Below are 24,346 nucleotides of genomic sequence, written 5' to 3'. Positions count from 1 at the left end.
ACACTGCAGATGAGAATCAGCATCACAATCCAAGTTCTTACTACAAACTGCTACAACCCTTATTCATGCAGATTATCCTCTAGGGCTTGATTTTGTAGGTGAATCATGAAAAAAAAAATCTGAGACAGTTTTGACAAAAATGAAAATTTTTCTTTTCTGCTGGAATTTGTCACTGGACACGTTTTGGTTTGCCAAAAACAAAACAAAACAAAAAAAATAGTTTTAGTTTTTTCAACTTTATGACAAAAACAATTTCTGCAAAAAAAAATCCATTTAATTGAAAAGCCATTTTCCATTGAAAAATACATGGTTGATGGGAAAAAAAATCAGTCATGCCCAGTTGTACTATGTAGGGAGTATAATTCTTTCTTGTGTGGACACAGTTATAGCAAAATAAAGATGCAATATATCATTGCAGCTATGGGCTGTTATAAAGAGGACAGTGATCAGTTGTTCACATCCACTAAAGCGAGGACAAGAAGGAATCTTTTTCTAACTCTAAGGGTAGTTAAGTTCTGTAACAAGTTGTCTAGGGAGGTTGTGGCATCCCCATCATTGGAGGTTTTAAGAACAGATTAGACAAACGCCCGTCATGGATGGTCTAAGTATATTTACTCCTGCCTCCTTCTGTGTTGTGTGAAGGGGAAAATAACACTTCTCTCTCTCTCTCTCTAGATAAAGGCTAGAAGGGATCAATAGATTATGTAATTTGACTTTCTGTGTATCACAGGCCCTTACATCCCACCCAGTTATGCCCCTGCATTGAGCTGTGTGGATAAAGAATATCTTCCAGAAAGGCATCCAGTCTGGATCTGAAGTCATCCAGAGATGGAGACTCCACTACTTCCTTTAGTAGTTTGTTACAATGGCTACTCAACCACCCCCATCTTCCTTTTACAGGGATCTTAAAGCTCTGAACTCACATTGAAATAAAGTAGTACTTACACATCCCACTTCCTTAGATTCTTTTGAAGAGATGAGTCTTTTTAGACAAAAGGACATGTATGTCCAGCCCAGGACACCTGTCAATATTATTGCATAGAAACAGGTATCGCAATGTGAAATTATATTATAGAATCTTGCTATTTACTTATAAAATCCTATAATATTCTATAACAGTAGGGAGAAATGTCGGTGCATTGATTTTTATAGCCAGCTCAAGGATATGTTTTGTAGAAATTCTACACTCCAATGAGGGACAACAGTTTATTTAATACAAAGGATTCTGATTTTAGTTCTACAGGAAAAGGAACCATGCAGTGAACTAAGGTATGCGTATGTGGATCCCACTGTGTTTATTGGAAATATCTGGATGGAAATTACACCCCTGGAATTTCCAAAAAGGGACTTCCATTGGCAGAAATCAATCACGCACTCAAGCCGATTGGCCAGCCTTGTAGGATCACGATTATCAGGATGGCAGATGCAAGGAACCAAACAGATGTGTCTGAGTTTATTCTGCTGGGTTTTTCTGACCACCCTCAGGTGCAGCTGATACTATTTGTCGCCTTTGCATCTGCCTATGCCGCGGCCCTGCTTGGGAACGTCTCCATCATCACAGTCATCTGTTCGCAGCCTGGACTCCACACCCCCATGTACTTCTTCCTAGTCAACCTCTCCCTGCTGGACATTGGCTGCGTGACCTCAACCGTGCCTCAGATGCTGAAGAACTTGCTGGCCCAAAAGAAGGCCATCTCCTTCCAAGGCTGTCTGGCACAGATGTATTTCTTCTCCGCCTTCCTGGCAACGGAGCTGTTGCTGCTGACTGGCATGGCTTTCGACCGCTATGTGGCCATTTGCCACCCCTTGCGCTACTCCCTTGTCATGAGCTGGAAGACCTGCTGCCGCCTGGCAGTAGGCATATGGGCATCGGGCTTCCTAATCTCTCTGCCACATACTCTCTCCTTGCTCCATTTGTCCTTCTGTGGGCCCAACATTATCAACCACTTCTTCTGTGAGCTACCATCACTGCTTCAGCTGTCTTGCAGCAACACAAGCTACAACCAAACCTTGGCCCTGGTGACTGGTGTGTTCCTGGGCATAGGCTGCTTCCTCCTCACCCTCCTCTCCTATGTCTACATCGTCTCTTCTGTCCTGAAAATCCGGTCTGCTGCAGGGAAGCGCAAGGCCTTCTCTACCTGCTCTTCTCATGTGATGGTGGTGACGCTTTTTTATAGCACCGTGATCTACACCTACGTCCAGCCCCCCTCCGCTTATCTGGACAGAGACAAAGCTGTGGCTGCTCTGTACACTATGGTCACTCCCCTTGTCAATCCCCTCATCTACAGCTTGCGGAACAAAGAGGTGAAGGAGGCCTTTAAAAAACTTATGGGTGGAAACAAAGGCTGAGATTTTCCACTCCATCAAGGGCAGCATTTCCAAGCATGTCCCTTCTCCTTTAGAAACAGTAATAGAGGGCAGGGAATGCATGGCCCGTTGGGTGGGGTACTGGGTTGGCTCATTGCAGAAGAGGGTTCAGTTCTTGACACCACCACAGCCTTCATGTGTGACGTTGGGTGAGTCAATCAGGGTGATGTTTCCAAAGTCATTTAAGCACCTAATGGGATTTTCAGAAGTGATTTGATTCCAAAGGGATTTAGTGTCCAGATTTTAAAAGATTATATTAATTCCATGCATATGACCACCACAAGCACTTTCTCCCAAGAGTCACTTACATAGATATAAGAGATCAAATTCAAAATATGTAAGTAACAGAGTACATTCACCACTAGGCCACTTCCTTGTGGCTGGGTCTGGGGATTAGCTCTCACCCGGACTGGCATTCCTTCCCGGTGGATGCTTACACCTTGGCCTCTCTCTCGCTCTCTCTCTCTCTCTCTGGGAGTTCCCTCTTCATAACATGGACCTCTGTCATGATGGTCAGGTCACTGTTTAGTTTTCCCCTTCCAGGATGTCAAAGATGCACTGGACAAGCTGTCCGTATGCCATGTCAGGCAGTCTTCCAGTCCACGCCTATGTCTGGAACCACTTTCCTAATTGATGGTAGGGAAATCTGGGCCCACCACTACTCTGGGACGCAGCCCAGGGACCCTATGACCTGCAACCACAGTCTGCTCAATCTCAGATCCTGTTGCTGTTAGCCTGGGATTGATCCTACTTCACCTCTCTATCTCCTGGCCCACCTCTGGGTTCACCAGTCTGAGCTTCCTCCACTCACAGTGGCTACTTCACCCCTCTCAGCTTCTCACCAAACTACGTAGTCCAGGACAGGATCCTGGGGGCTCACTCTCCCCCTAGAACTCCTCCTTGTCCCTAGCCAACTTCCTTTCTCTATGGGGAATGGCTGCAGAGCTCCTCCTACAGCCCCCTCTTGCTCTCAGCTTCATGGATTTGTACATTCCTAGCCTGGCCCTAACCAGCTGGGTTTCAACATCAATTAAACTTTATGTGGCCATGACTCTCCTCCAAGTACAGCCTATAAGTTCAATTGGACATTTTCAACCTGCTCAGATCTTGTCTGGGGTGGATCCCCCATCACAATGCAGGAGCACAAAAATCAATCATCATTAAGGCTATGTTTTACTCATAGGTATTTTTAGTAAAAGTAATGGACAGGTCATGGGCAGTAAACAAAAATTCATGGCCAGTCCTGTCCATGACTTTTACTATATACCCCTAAATAAAACCTGGGCCAGGGGTTGGGGGTACTGGAGAGAGGATAATGGGGGTGCTCCTGGGAAGCGGCGACCTCCCTACTTGGCTCCTGGGAAGTGGCGACCTCCAGCTCCTAGGTTCACGTGCTGCCTCTGCTCCACCCCAAGCCCCAGGTCTGCAGCTCCCATTGGCTGGGAAACACAGGCAGAGGCAGCACATGGAGCTACGAGCTGAATTCCTGTTGCCCTTCCAGGGAGCCCCCCCCCCCCAGATACCCCACACATCCCCCACACACACCAAGCCCCAGCCCTGAGCCCCTCCCCTACCCAAATTCCTGCTGCTTGGGGCTGGGAGGGCCCAAGATTGCCTCAGCAGCAGCTGATGTGACTGGCCCAGGGGCTGCCCGAGCTGCTCAGGGGACTCCGGGGTCAACCACACAGGCCACTGCAGAAGTCATGGAGGTCACAAAAGGTCACAGAATCCGTGACCTCCATGACAAACATGGAGCCTTAATCATCATTAATATCAATAAGTGTGTACAATTGCATTGTGCTGACAAACCCAACAATGATACTACATTGGGGCTTCCCCAAATAAGACATCTTGTCTGTTCTGGGTCTGTGTTATCAATTGGGAGCTCTTGTGGGGCAGGGGCTGACTTCATGGCTCTGATTTCACACCCATGAAGTCCGTAAGTCTTTGCCATTGAGCTCAGCAGGATTAAACGCCATGTCTGTGTTTCAGGGAAGAGGGAACATGTAGTCAGTGCTAAGGAAATAAGAAAATGCAATCAGTACATAAATCATAATGCCACAAACCTAATGATATTAATGACTTTGCATGATATTATGTTAATATAGATTTAATAGTAATACAACTAATAATACTTACCAGGTTGCCAGAATTTTTGTCTAGCTAATATTATTTTTTATCTTTTCTTTTCTTTCAATTGATAATGTTTAATAATTGATTGGGAAAGAGATGGAAATTTCCTGCAATATCCTTGAAAACAACTTGAATTAAGTTTAAGTATCTCTGGAGTCCATTGTATTAAATGTAAAGGTGATGTATTATTGTGAGCCTGGGTGATCTAAGGACTATATTGAATGATGTGAGAGGAAAGCATAGTCCTTTTGGACAATACGGGTGAAGTGAATTTCCTGGGAAATACTTCAGCAGAGGTGAATACAAATTCCTCCTCAACCCAGTTATGCCAACACCAACCTCCTGCAGCTATGACCTGAGGAAAGGACCATTGTCTAGTTCTTACATGTTCCATGAATTTAAAGATCAAAGGCCTCCGGTGTAGGCTCAGATCCCACTTCTTATACCATCTATGTCATAGCATAAAATACACCTCTTTTTCCCTGCCATGATTCTACAAGGGCTCCCAGCTCCTCAGCTGTCCCCTCTTAGAGGCACAGGCCTGCATTTCTGTCCCTCCTGACCAGTGTTTCTCCAGAATAAATACATATATTCAAGGATTATGAGGAACACAGATGCTTCAGTAATGGGCTTTAACTGATCACCATGTTTGGGGTTTGGAAGCAATTTTCACCAGGTCAGATTACCAGAAACCCTGGGAATTTTTTGCCTTCCTCTGTAGCATGCATCACTTGCTGGTCTGAACCAGACATCTAGCTCACATTGTATTTCAATAAAATGTGGGGACTTAATTGCCTTTCCTTTGACAGCCCCAGACTGTGGGAGAATAAACCCTGTGTTTGATTCACTCAGATTTGGGGAATCAGATATTTTGCTATTGATCAAAGTGCTGGGGAAGGGTCTGACCTATTTTGTGATGAGCAGTTAAAGAACCATGAAGCCTGCAATCTTGTCTTAGGTCTGACTCTTAGGGTGAGATTTTTGTATGCTGTCTAGTGCAATAACAATTAAATTAATGAGACTTGCTCTCAGAAGATCTAGGCATCAGTGAAAAATCTGAGCCTGGCTTGGTTTGCTAAGAGCTCAGGCTCTATGACACCAGGATGATGGGTGGGATATATAAGATATTCAGCTTAGTCACACAAGCTCTTAGGCCTGAAACAGGTTGCCATGACCTGTGGTCCAAAAGATAACCCTGTAATTATGAAGTGTAAGATTACAGTGAAAGAAGTTAAATCATAGATTCATAGAAGATTAGGGTTGGAAGAGACCTCAGGAGGTCTTCTAATCCAACCCCCTGCTCAAAGCAGGACCAACACCAACTAAATCATCCCAGCCAGGGATTTGTCAAGCCTGACCTTAAAAAACTCTGAGAAGAGAGATTCCACCACCTCCCTAGGTAACCAATTCCAGTGCTTCACCAGCTTAGCTCCATCCTTTTTGGAACCTCCTTTTAGGTAGTTGAAAGCAGCTATCAAATCCTCCCTCACTCTTCTCTTCTGCAGACGAAATAACCCCATTTCCCTCAGCCTCTCCTCGTAAGTCATGTGCTCCAGCCCCCTCATCATTTTCGTTGCACTCCAGTGGACTCTCTCCAATTTGTCCATATCCCTTCTGAAGTGAGGGGACCAAAACTGGACACAGTACTCCAGGTGTGGTCTCACCAGTGCTGAATAGAGGGGAATAATCACATCCCTCGATCTGCTGACAATGCTCCTACTAATACAGCCCAATATGCCATTGGCCTTCTTGGCAACAAGGGCACACTGCTGACTCATATCCAGCTTCTTGTCCATTATAATCCCCAGGTCCTTTTCTGCAGAACTGCTGCTTAGCCAGTCAATCCCTAGCCTGTAGCGGTGCATGGGATTCTTCCTTCCGAAGTTCAGGACTCTGCACTTGTCCTTGTTGAACCTCATCAGATTTGCTGATGTTCTGGAAATTATGCAGATATTGACTGAAAAATATGCTGCAATGTGCCAGTTAATACCACAAGATGCCTCTTAGTTACATTTTGTGGGATTCTGTAATAACCTCAAGTTGCTGTGGGAACTCATTGATGTAGATGTTAGTGAGAAGAAGAGGAACGAAGGGGAATAGCCATTGAGAACAAGGGAACCTTTAAATTAGTGAGGTATGAAAGTATAAGGAAGGACAAGGAAAAAGAGATTGGAACCCTTATGCATTGTGTGAGCCTTCGCAGGAGTAAGCATAACACAGGATCAAAAGGTATTGCCCAGCCTGTGTATTGGGGAGAAATGAAAGACGCCAGCATAACAATCACAGTGATGGTGATGACAATGAAGATGATGATGGGGAAGATAATGACTGACACTCCAGGGTCTCCCAGAAGGAGAGATGAAAAGTGAGTGATTCTGGTCCTAGGGCTAACTACTTTGGACTATCTATCTATCTTCTGTTGTACTTTGGTGTTTGTGGGATTGTTTATCTGCTTAATGGATTTGCTAATAAAGGGACTTCTGGCAAACTGCAGTTTTTTCTTGTGGTGTACTTAGAGTCTCTCATTCTAATTATACTGATAACAATATTCCTGATACTGTAGCCCTCAGGAGACTGAAACTTTCTTGACCGCTGTGCTCTAAGAGATTAATCTATAATCAATATTAATTAATCAATTAATCAATCATCTGTCATCAATCATCAATAAGGCTACAGAGTGTAATTCAAGAAGAATGTGTATCAAAAACATGTTCAGACTATGTAACTAGGCAGGGTTGATGAACAAGGTTTGCCCAAACAAAGAAACGTTGGGTTACCTGTCTGCCTAGGCCCGGGATGCAGCAAGAGTAGGATAAATCAGATGGAATGGACATTCATCTGCATCTGAAGTCAACAGGAAAAGCAAATTAAGAAGAGGATGAGAAAAGCAAAATAGCAGCAGCACTTTGGAGAGCAAACAAGAAGAATAGGTGTCAATGGTTGACTGGACTATAAGGAGGAAAAAGGACATTTTTGGTCCCACACTGAAGGACAAAAAGCACCGTACTTTTTGCATCCATGAGAGCTGAATCCTGGCCCTGGAGGCTGATGATGCTGAGGTGTTGCTTTAGGAGAGCTACTTAATTTTAGGCAGATTTTTAACCTGCTCAAGTCATGTTTAGTCACTTAGAAGCGTGTTATACTTCTGTTGAATTTGTAATCATAGCTGCTTCCACTCTCCTTATTCAGCATCCCTTCAATCTCTACCTTAGGTAATAAACTTCCATTTGTAATGGTAAGCAAAGTGTGAATGCATAGCTGAGCCAAACAACCTTTGGAGGCGCCAGACTTGGTAATTACTGTGTGTCCAGTGACAGGGGCTGAATGCTGCGGGGAGCATGCCAAAGACTCAGCGGTTGGTGTGTACAAAGCACTACTCTGCACAGAGAGGGTGAGATCTCAGAGGCTGTTGGTTTCAAGGAGCTGAACCAAAGTAGTCATAGACAAGATTGCTTCATGTTCAGGGCAGGCAGTGATAAGGTACCTCACAACCTAGAGTCCCCCTGGAAAGTGTTACCCCCTCCCCTCACACAAAGTACAGCTGGGGGCAAAACTTTTTTGGAAGGATGTCCCATTATACTCAATGTCTCAGTGGTTAGGACCACAGCCCTGCCTGACTTGGGGCAGGGGCTGGAACCCATGTCTCCTGTCTACCAGCAGAGTGCCCTAACCAAAGCCTCTTGGCTAAAATTGGGTGGGATAGGGTCTCTTTCTAGTTTTGGTTTTGTTTATCTGAGGAAAGGCTGACCTGGTGTAGCCTAGCCAACTTGGATTTCACAAATACCCACAATAATTCAATTTTAGTCCTGTTTTGACCATGGAACACCCACCTGTGGACAATAACACATCAGGTAAATATGAAAATTGGGACAGCTGTAGATGCCAGTACTTGGAGTTGCTCCAGTTTGGAATAAAGATACCACAATGTAGTAAAGCTGCTCAGACTAAAAACAAACCTTCAAGTTTATTAAAGGGACAATTTGAGGGTTAATAAAGATTCCTCATAAATATACACACAATCTTTTCATTATAGCAATACAGCAAGTACTATGCTAACAAAACAATAATAGTATGTAATCTTCAGATTTCTTCAGTACCAAAAGGTACACAAGACACAAGGCCTATGTATTTAAAACATACACCACAGATTTCGCATTAACATCCCCACACTGTCCTGAGCTGAACAAGCAGCAAGCACCCAATTCTTTGAATAGGCTGGTATCATTCTCCTTGGGGTATCTTCTTGCTGCAATCAGTAGAAGAAGGCCTGTGAGATTCAGCCCTCAGGGCAGAGATCTTCACCTCCCCTATGGTCTGTCTGTCTCCCTCTGGGTCCAGCTGAGCTAATTGAAGAGTTTGGCACCTTTGTTCTTTATTCTTGGGAGTGAAATTCACCCCCAACCCTGCACCGTTGACTCTGGTGCCTGCTCAGGGACTCTCATATCTGATTACTTCTTTGATGGTCACAGAGAAGTCTCTCCTGATCACTGCAGGTCAACAGTACTGCTCTCACCTTTGCTTGAGTGTGAAGACCCTCACCCAGCTCCAGTGCAGCCCCTTAGATCATCTGCACCTGGTTACTTGACCATGGCACCATCTGCCTCTGGCTCAGTTCCTCCCCCTTCCATGGACCAACGCCAGATCCCCACCATCACATGTTACAGGCACTCAGGAAGATGTCCATGCTTTCCCCAGTACAGTGCTCCTGGTATAGGTCTTGTTCGAGGTCTCTGGGGACCCCTTCCAGCACTGCATGACCCAACTGATCATCTTACTCTGAAGTTGGCTCTCAGGTTTCCCGATACCAAGAGGTTAGAGCTAACTCATAGAATCATAGAATTGTAGGACTGGAAAGGACCTCAAAAGGTCATCTAGTCCAGTCCCCTGCACTCATGCCAGTACTATACAAGGCACTGGTGAGACCCCATCTGGAATACTATGTGCAGTTCTGGTCTCCCATGTTTAAGAAGGATGAATTCAAACTGGAACAAGTACAGAGAAGCACTACTAGGATGATCTGAGGAATGGAAAACCTGTCTTAGGAAAGGAGACTCAAAGAGCTTGGCTTGTTTAGCCTAACCAAAAGAAGGCTGAGGGGAGACATGATTGCTCGCTATAAATATATCAGAGGGATAAATACCAGGGAGGGAGAGGAATTATTTAAGCTTAGTACAAATGTGGACACAAGAACAAATGGATATAAACTGGACACTAGGAAGTTTAGACTTGAAATTAGACAAAGGTTTCTAATGATTAGAGGGGTGAAGTTCTAAAATAGCCTTCCAAGGGGAGTAGTGGCTATTTTAGACATATCTGGCTTCAAGACTAAGCTTGATACATTTATGGAGGGGATGGTATGATGGGATAGCCTAATTTTGGCAATTAATTGATTTTTTATTATTAGCAGGCAAATATGCCCAATGGCCTGTGATGGGATATTAGATGGGGTGGGATCTGAGTTACTACAGAGAATTCTTTCCTGGTTGTTGTTTGGTGAGTCTTGCCCACATGCTCAGGGTTTAACTGATCGCAATATTTGGGGTCAGGAAGGAATTTTCCTCCCGGGATGATTGGCAGAGGCCCTGGAGGTTTTTCACCTTCTTCTGCAGCGTGAGGCATGGGTCACTTGCTGGAGGATTCTCTGCACCTTGAGATCTTTAAACCATGATTTGAGGACTTCAGTAACTTAGACATAGGTTAGAGGTTTGTTACAGGAGTGGGTGGGTGAGATTCTGTGGCCTGCATTGTGCAGGAGGTTAGACTAGATGACCATAATGGTCCCTTCTGACCTTAAGTCTATGAGTCTATGACTAAGAATTATCTAGACCATCCCTGACAGGTGTTTCTATAATCTGCTCTTAAAAACCTCCAATGAAAGAGATTCTACAACCTCCCTAGGCAATTTATTCCAGTTTTTCTTAATGTCCAGCGTAAACCACCCTTGCAGCAATTTAAGCCCCTTGCTTCTTTTCCTGTACTCAGTGGTTACAGAGAACTATTCATCACCTTCCACTTTATAATAACCTTTTACATATTTGAAAATTGTTAACATGTTGCCCCTCAGTCTTCTCTTGTCTAGATTAAACTAACCTAATTTTTTCAATCTTTCCTGGCAGATCATGGTTTTCTTAGACCTTTTAGTCAGTGTTGTTGCTCTCCTATTAACTTTATCCAATATCATGGAGGGTTGGAATGCCTCCATGCCTTTATTTATCTAGCCCAAAGCCTTCTGAGTGAGAAGTCCTCAGTTGTAGAACGAGCTCCCCACATCTCTCTTCCTTTTAGATCCATAATAGCCCTTTTTGGTTGACCCTCATGGCACATTGCAAGGAACCTCTATTTGTATGGGCTGAAGTAGAGGGACATGGGTGGGGGACTGCAAGGGATTGATACAGATTAGATCTTTGTGGGAGCTAGATGCTTTGTAGGGTTGAGTTCTGCAGTCTGTTGGGTGGTAGATTTATTATTTAGCTATGCATGGAGACTGAAATTTTCAAAGGGACTTATGGGTTCCCAATTCTTATCAAGGTCCCATGGGATTTAAGTGCCTAACTCCATCTGACACCTTTGAAAATCTCAGACTCAGACCATTGTTAGAAATGAATAATGGCTGGGCTTCTTAATAGGGATGCATGAAAGTTTTCCATCAAAACTTTCTGATGAAAAATGGATATTTCAACATAATTTTTTCACACAAAACTATTTTTGTCTTTTTTTTTAAATTTCATTGGCAACCAAAACCCTGAAACTAAAAAATCCTGGTTCTAGAGGGCAGATTTCTGAGTTTTGGCAATATCCACATCTTCCATGAAAAACCAACATCTCACGCAAATGTTGGCAACTGATTTTTTGTTTGTTTGTTTGTTTCTTTCTTTCTTTCTTTTGGTCAAACAAAAGGATTCCTCACCAGTTCTCCACTGATTGTTTATTTCCACCCATTTTTCTTATTCCCTGCAATCAAATATCCTCTGTCCAAAACACAACTATCCCTTACTATAAATCACTATTCAGTTTATTCATGTCCTTCAGGGAACAGTTTCCTTCCTAATATTTTCTTCAGGGCAGATTTCACCTCCCAGTTCCTCAGGGTGCAGACCAGGGGGTTCAGGACTGAGGTGATGATGCTATACATGAGGATGACTATCATGTTCTGCTCTGGGGTATCCTCCAGAGATGGAAGTACTAAGTTAAAGATACCAGGCATGTAAAATAAAGTCACCACCGTGAGGTGGGAGGTGTTGGTGGAGAAGGCCTTCCTCCTGCTCTCCCATGACTGTACCTTCAGGAAGAGGAAGGAGACAATGTAGAGGTAGGAGAGGAGCGTGAGGATAAAGGGGATGACTATGATGCCCCCGGTGATGATGTTGAAAAGGCTCAGGTTGAGGCGGATGCTGCCACAGGCCAGGCTCAGCAGGGGCTCGATGTCACAGAAGAAGTGGTGGATGCAGAAGTGCAGCCGGTAGTTCTTAACTGTGTGCATCAGCGCATTCAGGAAGCCACTGGACCAGGGGCCGCTGCCATGAGCAGTCACACCCGTGGGCTCATGACCCCTGTGTAGCACAGTGGGGTGCAGATGGCCACATAGCAGTCATAGGTCATGATGGCCAGAAGCACGGCTCCAGTGCTGCTCAGGAAGTGGAATAAATGGAGCTGCTCCAGGCAGCTGGTGAAGGAGATAGCCTGGTGCCCTGAGAGGAAGCCAGCCAAAATCTTGGGCATGGTGACCATGGAGAAGAAGATGTGCTTGGAATCCTAGAACATTTACAGGAAGCTGCAATGAATAAACCTAATAACAATCCAGTTGGGTATTTCCCATCACGTCTACTATGATTTGTAATACTGTAGCAATTAGTGGTGCCAATTGAGATTACAGCCCCATTTACACTGTATAGACACATGTTGAGAGATAGCTCTGCCCGAGTCCAGTCCTCTCCAACCTAAGAAAACAGGAGAGACAACGGGTGTGTGGGGAAGAAAAGAGAGGAAACAATATACCCAAGATCACACAACAGTTGAGTGGCTGAGCTGGGGTAAAATCCAGGTCCTTTGAGTCCTAATTTGGCAGCTTGTCTTAAACTGAAATGCTATATGCTATATCTCACATACAAGTTATGCAGGAATCATTTGATGGGATTCTTTGGCATATGTTATACATATGCTTGGAAGCATTAGTTTTTTTGTCAGTAAATGTTGGTGAACAGCTATTTCAATGTGCATACACAAACTGATGGAAAAATATTTCCACTGACAATAGATTTTTAGACACAGTAGAAGTTAGGAAAATGCTGCTTGAAAACTTATTAGAGTCCCACGTTAATGTGTATAAAAAGTGTTGTAATGAATGCTGCATAATCAGCTTTTTTCAGTAAATGTCGATTTCACCATACAACACACAAACCAATTAAAATTTTTTTCGATTGTTAATAGTAAGAAAAATGCTGCTTGAGAACTTATTAGAGTTTGATTTAAAGCTAGTTCTGTTGTATATTTTGATGTGTGATGTTGAAAAATTTGTGTTTTAAGGGTTATAAAGCTTAAACTGGCCACTGTCGCTACATAATTATTGTCTGACCCCCATAAATTTCACACAACTGTGAAAATTTAAATTGATAAAAATGTTTACAGATAAACATTGATATTATCCATCAAATATATATTTAAAAATTGAAATCTGCCGAGCCTAGTTATACAGGATATCAGACTAGATGATAATAATTGTCCCTTCTGGCCTTGAAATTCACAAATCTATGCAACCTACCACCTTCTTAACTGTGCTGTGCTTTGAAACTCCTAGTTTAGAAGCCTACCTTAATTTTCAGGGTAATACCCAAGTTTCCCACGCACTTGCCTTTGTGGAATCAGAAGCTTTACAAAAGGAATCTGAGGCAGTTTGAAAATCTTATCCTTGGTGACTCTCGCATGCTGCTCCCTCACAGCTCAGCCATAGGCCGCTCTGGCCTTCCTTGTAATTGAAACAATAACAATCACTGGAGTCAAAGGGTGCTGAAGAGAAAAAGCAGGAACATCTGTTCAGAATACAAAAGAGAGGCAGGATCCTATTGACTTGAACTTCTGGATGTCTGTACTGAATCTGTGCAGCAGGTCCAGCTTCTAGGCGGGAAGGGGAGGGCATGGGGCTTCGCGCGCTGCCCCCACCCCAAGCACCGGCTGTGCAGGAACCTGCCAATGGGAATTGGAGGGGCAGTGCCTGCAGGTGAGAGTCACGTGGAGCCGCTTGCGTGCCTCCACCTAGGAGTCAGACCTGCTGCTGGCTGCTTCTGTGTCGCAGCGCTGTCCCCGGTGCACCGGCTCTGCCACTGACTGGGAGCTGCCAGAGGTAATTCCACACCCCAAACCCATGCCCCAATCCCCTGCCCTGATCCCCCCTCCAAACCCAGAACCCCTTTCTGCACCCCAAACCCCTCATCCCTGGCCCCATCCCAGAGCCTGCATCTCCAGCCCAGAGCCCTGATCCCTTCCTGTACCCCAACCCCCTGTTCCAGCCCAGAGCGCCCCTCCCACATCCTGATCCCTCATCCCCAGCTCCTTTGGGTTGTGGGCATCAACAATTTTCTTCAAATGGGTCCCCAGAAAGTCTGTTTGAAAATCACTGCACTAGAGCTACCACCTCTCTGGAAGTTGGGTTAACTAAGCTGACAGAAGAACTCTCTCCCATCGGCTTAGAGAGTCTTCATTAAAGTGCTACAGAGATGCAGCCTCAAACAAAGTGTTTCTGTCCTTTACACTGTCTTGATGCCTTGATCAATCCCCTCATCAACAGCCTGAGAAAAAAAGAGGTCGAGGAAGCCCTGGGGAGAGCTCTGCAGAAATGTCGGGCATTCGGAGATATTGATTTATATGGTAATAAATCGATTTGCTGGTCAGAAAGGAGCAATCTAAGCTCTTGTCAGTCAAAACATCCTGCGTTAAAGGAAGAAGATACTGAGGACTTTTTAGTGTTGCATCTTCCTTTGAGTTGCATTTATTTAGATGAATAAAAGCAGTGCCTGAGCTGGTGTAAATTGCTACAGCTGAATTGACTTTTATTCCCCATGTTATTTCATTGTCTCTAACACTGGCTGCCAGGGGTTCTCCTCTTGCAATGAGAACTAGGAAAAGTGGAGAAATTGGGTAGCCTTGGTGTAAATGAGTGAGATTTTTTAACGGCATGTTTATTGGTTTTATATAAAATATAAGTGCACAATGAAACAAAATTTATATAAACACATGCACAAGCCCCTTTTCCCCAGACCAGGTGGAGCAGCGTGCACCCTCCCTCCCCTTGAGGTGGCAAAATACCAGGTTTTGGTCAGAACCTGCTATGAGCATTGTACTAGTCACTCCTTTCTGGGGGGCCTGGGAAGGAATTTTTCCCTCGCCACCAGATAAGCCTAAATGGAGTGGGGATTTTTCTCCTTCCCCACAGCGGGTTCAGGGAGGGCTTTGTTATGGTGAGTAGGGACAGGAGTCAGAATGTCGCTGCTCATTATGTAAGTGTGCGGCAGACATCCGGTGCAGGTACTCCATTGGGAAAGGAGGTGACCAGATAGTAAGTATGAAAAACCAGATAGTAAGTATGGGGTGGGCGGGTAATTGGCACCTATATAAGATGAAGCCCTGAATATCGGGACTGTCCCTATAAAATCTGAACATCTGATCACCCTACCTGCACTGTGCGCTTTTACCTGCCAGGTAGTCCCACACATCTAGTAATAAAGTTGTGGCCTGATTGAACCCATATAAAGTGTCACCTGTCCTTAAGGCTAGAGATAAGATTTTGTAGGTGTTGGTCTCTGTCTGACGGGTTGGAGCAGATGCGGTTGTACCTCAGTGCTTGGCTGTAGACAGTGGATTGTGCGGTGTGCCTGGGATTAAACAAAGACTGTGACTGGCTAGCCAACTACAAAAGCAGTTTCTCCTCCCCTGGTTTTCACAACTCAGCTGCTAGAAGAGGGCCTCATCCTCCCTGATTGAACTAACCTCGTTATCTCTAGCCTGCTTCTTGCTTGCATATATATACCTGCCCCTGGAAATTTCCACTACATGCATCCGACGAAGTGGGTATTCATCCATGAAAGCTCATGCTCCAAAATGTCTGTTAGTCTATAAGGTGCCACAGGATTCTTTGCTGCTTTTACAGGTTCTGAGGAGTATGTGCTTAGGAGTTTCTACATGTTGGTGATGGCTCATCTGTAGCTTGATCACTTCTTCTCTAAACGGACAAGTCTAGTATCAATTGATCTGTTGTATTAGCGATAGTTGAGTGAAATTGGTAACAGTGATGCATTATTCATCCAAATATATTACTTATTTATCCCTTTCTTTGTGCGACTTTATAATATATAGTTTTTATAAAGTATTTTAGGGTGCATTATTTTAGGTCTGATAATGTGTTAAATACGGCTGGTTGAAGATTGTCCATCAAAACTGCTTTTCATGGAAAATGCCACATTTTCATCAGAAACCATTTCAGCCAAAAATTCGGGAAACAATGCTCTAGTGGGAGAAGGGGTGTGGCCTTGAGTGACATAGTTATAACGATAAAGGTCTCTAGCATAGACCACCCCTAAGTAGATCACTAGAAACAGCAGGAAGAAAAGAATTTGCCATTCAGGGAGCTTCTCAAATCCCATCAGGATGAATTGTGTGATAGACATTTGGTTGTCCCCTTCTCTTTTCTCCATGAGTTGCATGAAGGTTTCCATTTCCACCGTTCTCTGTGTGATGTACCTGGTGATTGAGAAAAAGCAATACTCACTTAGGGAGTTTGCTGTACTATTAAACTCAGTTGATTTCCATCCATTTCATTCCATAAAAATTGAGATTGCAAGCTCTTTTCTCAGCTAAGGAACTGCTTCACTCCCAGGTGTTGCAGAGGGTATTGGGATAGAGGTTCCCTACCAGCCTAGCCAAGAGCAGCAACACCATTAATATATCTTTCTTCTACCCCTGCCCCCACATTTATTCATTTATAGATTCATAGATTTAACAGCCAGAAAGGACTATTTGATCGTGTAGAGGAGTGTCTTTCACATTAAGGGCTGTGTCTCAGGAAGAGACTGAGATTTTGCTCTGAGACTGTTAACACTAATCTTTAATCCTCATCATGAAGCAGCAACCTCTCCTTCGACGGTGACCAGGTCTGGCCTCACAGTCAGTCTTGTCCTCTCAGTACCTCTGTAGAAACCTATATGTTGCTGTTGGGGTTGGTCTCTCTCTTTTGCTGCTAGTCATGATTGTTTGCATCACACAAATTCTTTTCTGACTCCTGCTCTGGATCCTTGCAGGGTTTATCAGGGAAAGCAACCGCCCCCTGGCCCTGCAAGTTGCTGGGATCTCCCGTGGGCTCTGCTGCCAGTGAGCACTGAGAGTTACCTTCCCAAGGGAATTAATACAGTGGTGTTTGTTAAAACAGTGTCACACCAAAGCTGATGCCACTGGCATTCGAATTCCAAAAGAAACCTCCCTTTCCCCCCATATGCTGTATGTGTGCCAAGAGCCCAAGAGAATGGGAAATATGTTTCCATGCCTTTAATAATGATATCTAGCTCTACCAGATCATTCTCCATGTGTTGATCTCAAAGCACATTACACAGGAGCACTGATGGCATTATCTCTGTTTGACTGATGAGGAACCTGAGGTAGAAAGAAGGGAAATGAGTCCCAAATGGTCATGAAGCAAGCATTCACTTATCTGGGAATAGCCTCCAGGCATCCTCAGTCAAAGTGTATTACCCTGGCTGCTGGACCACACAAACTGAGAGACTTTGTCTATTACATTTCAAAGATTTGAAAGGTTAGGCAAATATCTGTCAGGGATGGTCTAGGTAATACTTAATCCTGCCATGAATGCAGGGGATTTCACTAGATGACCTCTCAAGGTCCTTTCCAGTCCTATGATTCTCTGATTTCAGTATCTATCTGATTACTGCCCATCACTATTATATTTAGGAAACTTCAACATAAAATCAACAGGGGAATGGCAAAGCCCCTTGTAGATTTAATGAAGTCTCTGGTTCTTCTCCCTTTTGGAGGTAAAAAAAAATCTGCTCTGGGGTAGGATTTTTTTTTTTTTTTAGATTTTATTCATTTCATTTTTTTAGGGTGGGGTTGGACTTCTGAGATAGAAGCGGGAGTCATTTTACATTGTTAAATAATATCCAGGACAACACCAGCAGAACTCACCAAAAGCACAAGGACTATTACTATTTGACCATGGTGATTCCTTAAGGACTGACATAGAGGTGGGGCCCCATTGCTCTGGGTGATCCACAAACCCATATAGGGGGAGGATGTTCCTGCCCCATAAAATTTACAGCTGAAACAGACAAAAGGGGAGTTGGGAAAAAAGAGGCCAGTGGCTTTTCCAAGACCCCATCTGAGGCCAGAATAAATAACAGAAGGCAGGTGATCTGATTTCAAGTGCAATACCTTACTCACTGGAGCCTTGTGTAAGATATGTGGTATCACATAATGTCTCTGTAGCTCAAGCATTATGGCGCTGGCTTGTAAACCCAGGGTATCAGAGCAGTTTGGGGTATTTTCCAAAGACGAATGGAGAATCCAAGAAACACAAACCACAGGATATCACAAATGGAATAGGATTCTGGCAATGTAAAAAGACTTGGGGATATTATTTAGAAATAAAATATGAGAAATAAAAGAACAAAATATTTAAAAATCCCAAATATTGTAATTTAATATATAACCATCTTTTGACAGGGCTGGTTGGGCGCTGGTTAGCTGGTTTGATTTTCTGCAGGAAAAGTGCATTTCTGAAGCGATTACACAGAACCCATTTAAAACCCGTATTCTGTCAGGCTGAGGGGTTTAGTTTTTGTGAAAATATCCTGATTTTTAAAAAAAAAGAGAGTTTTGAAATTTTCCATAGGTGAAAAAAAAAATCATCCACACTTAGGAAATGTAGGAACCAAATCCCACTGATTTTTAATGATAGTTGGAGGCCTAGCTTCTCTACCCCATCTTTGAACATTTCTTCTATTCAGACTAGGGTTGTATACTTTCCCCACTCTTCCTGTTTCTCATAGTATAGAAGAACCCCTGCCAGGTAAGAGAGACTGAAATAATTCTGGGAACAGTAAAGAATGTTTTCATTTCCCATCATGCACTTAGCTGTGCTTTTCATTTTGGCCAAGGTGACTGGAGTTCAGGATGGAATTTTTGAAAACATATTTGGGGAAGATCATTGTCTGGTTCCAATCTGAACTGAAATAAATGAATCTACCGAAATGTATACTAGCTGAGGATCTGCCATTATTTATCTAAATAAATACACTGAATGGGAGATACAACTCTAAAAATATCCTCAGTATCTTCTTCCTATACCACAGGATGCTTTAACTGATAAGAACTTTGACTATGTAGATGGGTCCTTTCTGACGAGTGTACTGATTTATTACCATTTCTATCAATTTCTCTGACTTCCTGGGAATACCCTACATTTCTGCAGCACTCTCTTCAGGGCCTCCTTGACCTCTTTGTTTCTCAGGCTGTAGATGAGAGGATTAATCAGGGGTGTCAAGACCGTGTAGAAGACAGAAAACACTTTGTTTGGGGCTTTCAGGGCACCGGTGCTTGGTAACATGTAGACAGTTATTAGTGTCCCGTAGAAAAGTGTAACCACAATAAGGTGGGAGGAGCAGGTGGAAAATGCCTTTTGCTTCCCGGCGGTGGAAGGGATCCTCAGGATGGTGGAGATGATACAAACATAAGATATCAGGGTCAACAGAAATGGGGGGACAGTGTCTATGGAGGAGAATATGAGAGTCACCAGGCTAACCAGACTGGTGTTACTGCAGGAGAGTTTAATCACTGGGGTGAGATCACAAAAAAAATGATCAATTTCATTAGGGCCACAGAAGGCTAATTGTGACATAAAAGATATTAATGTGCTAAGAATTATGAATGAACTTAGCCAAGATCCGGCTACTAGCTGCATACAGAGCCTGCTATTCATATGGATTGCATAGTGCAGGGGGTTACATATTGCTAAGTATCGATCGTACGACATCACAGCTAGTAGAGAGCACTCAGCGGTCACTAGGAAACCAAACCAATAAAATTGCACAATGCAGCCGGTTACAGAAATGGTTCTGTCCCCAGTCAAGAGGCTGGCCAGCATCCTGGGCAGAATGGCTGAGGTGCAACAGATCTCCAAGCAGGACAAATTCCCCAGGAAGAAATACATAGGGGTGTGCAGGTGTGGATCAGCCACAACTAGCGCTACAATAAGCATGTTTGCAGTCATGGTGACAATGTAGATCACCAGAAAAAGGAGGAAGAAAATAATTTGCAGTTCAGGGAGGTTCCCAAATCCCAGCAGGATGAATTCTGTGATAGATGTTTGATTTTCTGCTTTTCCTTCCTCCATGAAGTACATGTAGGTTTCCACCTTCACAATTCCCTGTGTGATGTAGCTGGTGATTGAGAAAAAGGAATAATCATATAGTTAAAGGGAGTGGATTGCCATCCATTCGATTCCCTAAAAATTGACATTGCAAACTTTGATTAGAGTTTGTATCCTTTCTCCAGCGAGGAACTGCTTCACACGCAGACATTGCATAGTGTATTGGGAAAGAGATTCCCTACAACCTCACCCAAAAAGCAGCAACACAGTTAATTTATGATGTAGCCACACCTGTTCCCATTTTTTTTGAATTGGAGATTCATCTATTTAAAAGGAAAAAGTGACCAAAAGGTTGTTACAAGGAGTTAGCAGGGAAATTGTTCCCCTTAAACTTTGAGGTTAGGACAAGAAGTAATGGGCTTAAATTGCAGCAATGATAGTTTAGGTTGGATATTTGGAAAAACTTCCTAACTGTGAGGGTGGTTAAACACTGGAATAAATTGCCTAGAGAAGTTTTGGAATCTCCGTCATTGGAGATGCTTAAGAGCAGGATAGACATACACCTGTCAGGGATGGTCTAGATAATACTTAGTCCTGCCTCAATTGGAGGAGAATAGGTTAGATGACCTCTTGAGGGCCCTTCCAGTCCCATGATTCTATGATTCTATGGTTATCTTATCTGATCTATTCTGCAACACACACCAAAGAAGTTCCCTAGTTACTCCTGCACTGAGCTCAATTAACTGTATTGGGCTAAAACAAATTATCCAGAGAAGCATCCAAAGCCAGTTTTTTAAAGATATTTAGGCTCCTAGTGGGATTTTCAGAATCATCTGGGTAATTAAAATTAATTGATTTAGACGGTTTTTAGGTAGCTGGATGCTTTTGAAAATCACACTAGGCACCTAAATACCTTTAAAACATCTGGCCCAGGATGACTAGCTCAAGGCTATACCGGAAGGCTGTGTGACAGCAGAGAATAGAAACCAAGAGGAATGTAGAGCGGGATTGTTTAAAATGCTCAATATAGAGGTATATAGTTCTGTAGGAAATAGCTAAGTAGAGTGATGTATAGTTAGATCTCCTTTATGTTTCACCCGTTTCCCTGGCAGAACATCATGATGAGCCCTTATTCAGTCAAATAAGGGAGGACACTGCTAAAGAGGAGTGTCTTTCAGATTAGGGTCTGAATCTGAGGAAGAGATTGAGGGTTTGCCCTGAGACTGTCGACACTGACCTTTAATCCTCATCTCGAAGCAGCCCATTGGCGGTGACAGGGTCTGGCCTCACAGTCAGTCTTGTCCTCTCAGTTCCTCCAGAGACACCTACAAGCTGCTGTTGGGATGGGTGTCTCCTGCAGCTCATCATGATTGTTTGCATTGCACAAACCCTTATCTGCCTCCTTCTCCGGATTCTTGCAAGGTTTATCAGGGAAAGCAGCCTCCCCCAGCCCATTCTGCTGCTGGGATCTCCCATGAGCTCTGCTGCCAATGAGTACTGAGAATTACCTTCACAAGGGAATTAATGCTGTGATGTTTGTTAAAACAATGTCACACCAAAACTGATGCCACAGACATTTGAATCTCAAAGAAAATCTCCCTTTCTCCACATGTGTTGTGTGTGTGTCAAAAGCCCAAGAGAATGGGCAGTAAGTTTCCATGCCTTTAATAATGATAACTGGCTCTCCAGGCCAATTTACAGCCATAGATCTCAAAGCACATGACACAGCATGACAAGGGTCTTTATCCCCATTTTACAGATGAGGAAACTGAGGTACAGAGAAGGGACGTGACTACCAAAAGATCATGAAAAAGGTGTTGGCATAGCTGGGAATAGCATCGAGGCTTTCTGAGTCAAAACACAGCACCCTGACAGCTGGATCACGCAGACTGAGACACTTTGTCTATTAACTTTAAAAGATTTCAGTAGATATCATGGGGATTTATATTAAATCTCTGTAGTATTGGAGCAGTTGCAACATAAAACCAACAGGAATAGCAAAATCCCTTACAGATTTAATGGAATCTCTGGCTCTTCTCCCTTTTGGAGGTAGAAAAACCCTTCTATGCTGGGGTAAGGATATTGTTTTTGACGTTTTAGATCTGATTCATTGCTTTTTGGGTTGTGGTTTCGATTGGGGGACTTGGGATAGAAGAGGGAATCATTTTATATTGTTAAATAATAACCAGCAGGAATGGCAGAAAGCAGAAAGTCTGTTATTATCTGATGATGTTGACTCCTTAAAGTTGCAAATTCTCTAGGAATTATTTTGGGAAATGTTGATGTCCTGTGCTATACAGAAGGTCAGAGGAGATTATAACAACTGTCCCTTTTGGCCTTGGAATTTACAACCTATTATTAAGACAATAATTGGCAGAGCTGCTAGGAGGAGCTAGATCTCAAATCACATATGCTTGCCTCTGCCTCTGCTCAGAACATACGAAACTCTTCTATAGCTGCAGTTTACATGCCAATAAAACTGCTGCTGTCAGAGGACAGAAGTAATTCCTGTCTCTTTCTCTAGTAGCGTACTTCATAGTACCCATCACGGCAGTGTCAATGTCATTTTAATGTCTGATACTGGGTGCATCCAAATTATGGACTCTACTTGCATGCCAAGGGGAGGGGATGGATGATCTGATAGGGTCTTCCTTCCCAATCCACATTGTTGTCATCCTATTTTCATATCTCAGGCTCCCTCAAGCCCTCCTATCAAGCATCATCTCTCAAGGTAAGAGACGAATGATACCCCAATAGAAGAAACATCATCTCAGCCCTCTCCTCTCAATGCTCCTCAAAGAGATGGCTGAACAAATGTGTACTCTAGAAGTTGATCTACCATTGGGCTAGTTGAGATTAGGAGTGGAGGACATTCCACAGCCCCCAGGTTCTTGTGGAGAACCCCTTCCTCCGACCTCCATCCTGCTATAGTCAAGGATATCCAGCATGCAAATTTCTGTTGGTCATATCTATTGCAGCAGGTCACTGGGAAAGAGGTGGTCTCTCAGATAGGCATATCTCAGGCCACATAGTGCTGAAGAGGTCAAAAGCAGACCTTGCAATGCAACCAGGTGCTGTGCAACGCAACAGGGTACACTGATTTTTGGCTTGGCAGTCACCTTCTGCATCAGTTCCAGCTTCCAACAGGCTTTAAGATGTGTCTCTATGTGGAGAGCATTGCAATAGTCTGGTCTAGCATTTGAAGAGACACAAGGTGCCAAAATACCACTGAATTTCAATGCTGTTTCAGAAAAAAAAATCCAGTAGGGACTAGCAGAGGGTGATAGAGGAACATTTTCAACCAGCCCTAGTTCAGTGATCTTTGGATCAGGCCTCAGTTGCCAGGAAGCCTAGCCCTCTTGGGTCCCTTGGAAAATCCCAGGAACAGTGACTTGCCAAAAGTCACACAGGAAGTCTGTGGCAGAGGAAGGAAATGAAGAGAGGTCCTAGTCTCCCACAAGCTTCTTTGGAAATGTCAGCCCTATTCCCCAAATAACAAGGGCACGGATTCCTGGATTTTAAGGATAGAAAGACTCTTGATATCATCTCGCCTTGTATAACACTCATCCAGAGAGATTCACTTTGTTATCCTTTTGTTGAGCCCAGTAGCTTGTGTTTGTGCTAGAAACACATTCAGTCTGGATTTGAACACACCAAGAGATGGAGAATCCATCATTTCCCTTGACAGTTTGGTCCAATAGTTAATTAATCTCACGGTTAAAAAAATGTGCCTTATTTTAACGTCTTGCATTGATGTCCATCCATTGGTTATTATTGAAGTGCTCTTAAAGGATCATTGTTTGGGTTTCATACCACTGACGGAGACGACTGGAGCATTTATGACTGAAAGTATTCTACAAGAGCTTGAAACAATGTCAATATATGTTGAAAACATACGTGGCCAAGACTATGATAATGGGAGTAATATGAAACGTAAAGACAATGGCGTGCAAAGGAGAATGATGGAAAACAATCCTAGGGCCTTTTTCGTTCCTTGTAGTGCCCATTCTCTGAATTTACATAAGAACCGCCATACTGGTCAGACCAAAAGTCCATCTAGCCCAATATCCTGTCTACCGACAGTGGCCAATGCCAGGTGCCCCAGAGGGAGTGAACCTAACAGGCAATGATCAAGTGATCTCTCTCCTGCCATCCATCTCCATCCTCTGACAAACAGAGTTTAGGGACACCATTCCTTACCCATCCTGGCTAATAGCCATTTATGGACTTAACCACCATGAATTTATCCAGTTCTCTTTTAAACGCTGTTATAGTCCTAGCCTTCACAACCTCCTCAGGCAAGGAGTTCCACAAGTTGACTGTGCGCTGCGTGAAGAGGAACTTCCTTTTATTTGTTTTAAACCTGCTGCCTATTAATTTGGTTGCCAACGATGCTGCTGGATGCTGTTTGGAGACAAGCAATTTCTTTGACCTGGTGCGATGTGTTTATCTGTTTTTCTCAGGCTCAACATGCCGTTG

The 24,346-nt window shown here is 43.6% G+C and overlaps 3 protein-coding genes across 3 annotated transcripts; 1 reads left to right on the top strand and 2 right to left on the bottom strand.

Moving 5' to 3' along the window:
• Nucleotides 1-1,416: 1,416 nt before the first annotated feature.
• On the top strand, nt 1,417-6,042 carry LOC120380029 (olfactory receptor 5V1-like). The gene is made up of 2 exons (XM_039497534.1): nt 1,417-2,304; nt 5,962-6,042. Exons 1-2 carry the CDS (start codon nt 1,417-1,419, stop codon nt 6,040-6,042), a joined length of 969 nt encoding a protein of 322 aa, XP_039353468.1.
• Nucleotides 6,043-11,512: 5,470 nt separating this feature from the next.
• Nucleotides 11,513-17,994, bottom strand: LOC120380028 (olfactory receptor 12D2-like). The gene is given in 3 exon segments (XM_039497533.1): nt 11,513-12,009; nt 12,012-12,252; nt 17,932-17,994. Coding segments are annotated over 3 exon segments (801 nt in total).
• Nucleotides 17,995-18,928: 934 nt separating this feature from the next.
• LOC120380027 (olfactory receptor 11A1-like) lies at nt 18,929-19,900 on the bottom strand. The gene has a single exon (XM_039497532.1). It carries the CDS (start codon nt 19,898-19,900, stop codon nt 18,929-18,931), a length of 972 nt encoding a protein of 323 aa, XP_039353466.1.
• Between the last annotated feature and the right edge of the window lie 4,446 nt (nt 19,901-24,346).

The sequence above is a fragment of the Mauremys reevesii genome, linkage group 13, assembly GCF_016161935.1.
Source record: "Mauremys reevesii isolate NIE-2019 linkage group 13, ASM1616193v1, whole genome shotgun sequence".
NCBI classification, from domain to species: domain Eukaryota; kingdom Metazoa; phylum Chordata; order Testudines; family Geoemydidae; genus Mauremys; species Mauremys reevesii.
The sequence above is the reverse complement of the archived record's forward strand: the minus strand, read 5'-3'. Positions and strand labels throughout refer to the sequence as shown.

Bases quoted from the DNA above. Each gene is read 5' to 3' on its own strand.
- LOC120380029 (XM_039497534.1), top strand. From the start codon at position 1,417: ATGGCAGATGCAAGGAACCAAACAGATGTGTCTGAGTTTATTCTGCTG. The intron at 2,305-5,961 runs GTGAAGGAGGCC...CCTTTTAGGTAG, and splicing joins ACAGCTTGCGGAACAAAGAG to TTGAAAGCAGCTATCAAATC.
- LOC120380027 (XM_039497532.1), bottom strand. From the start codon at position 19,900: ATGTACTTCATGGAGGAAGGAAAAGCAGAAAATCAAACATCTATCACA.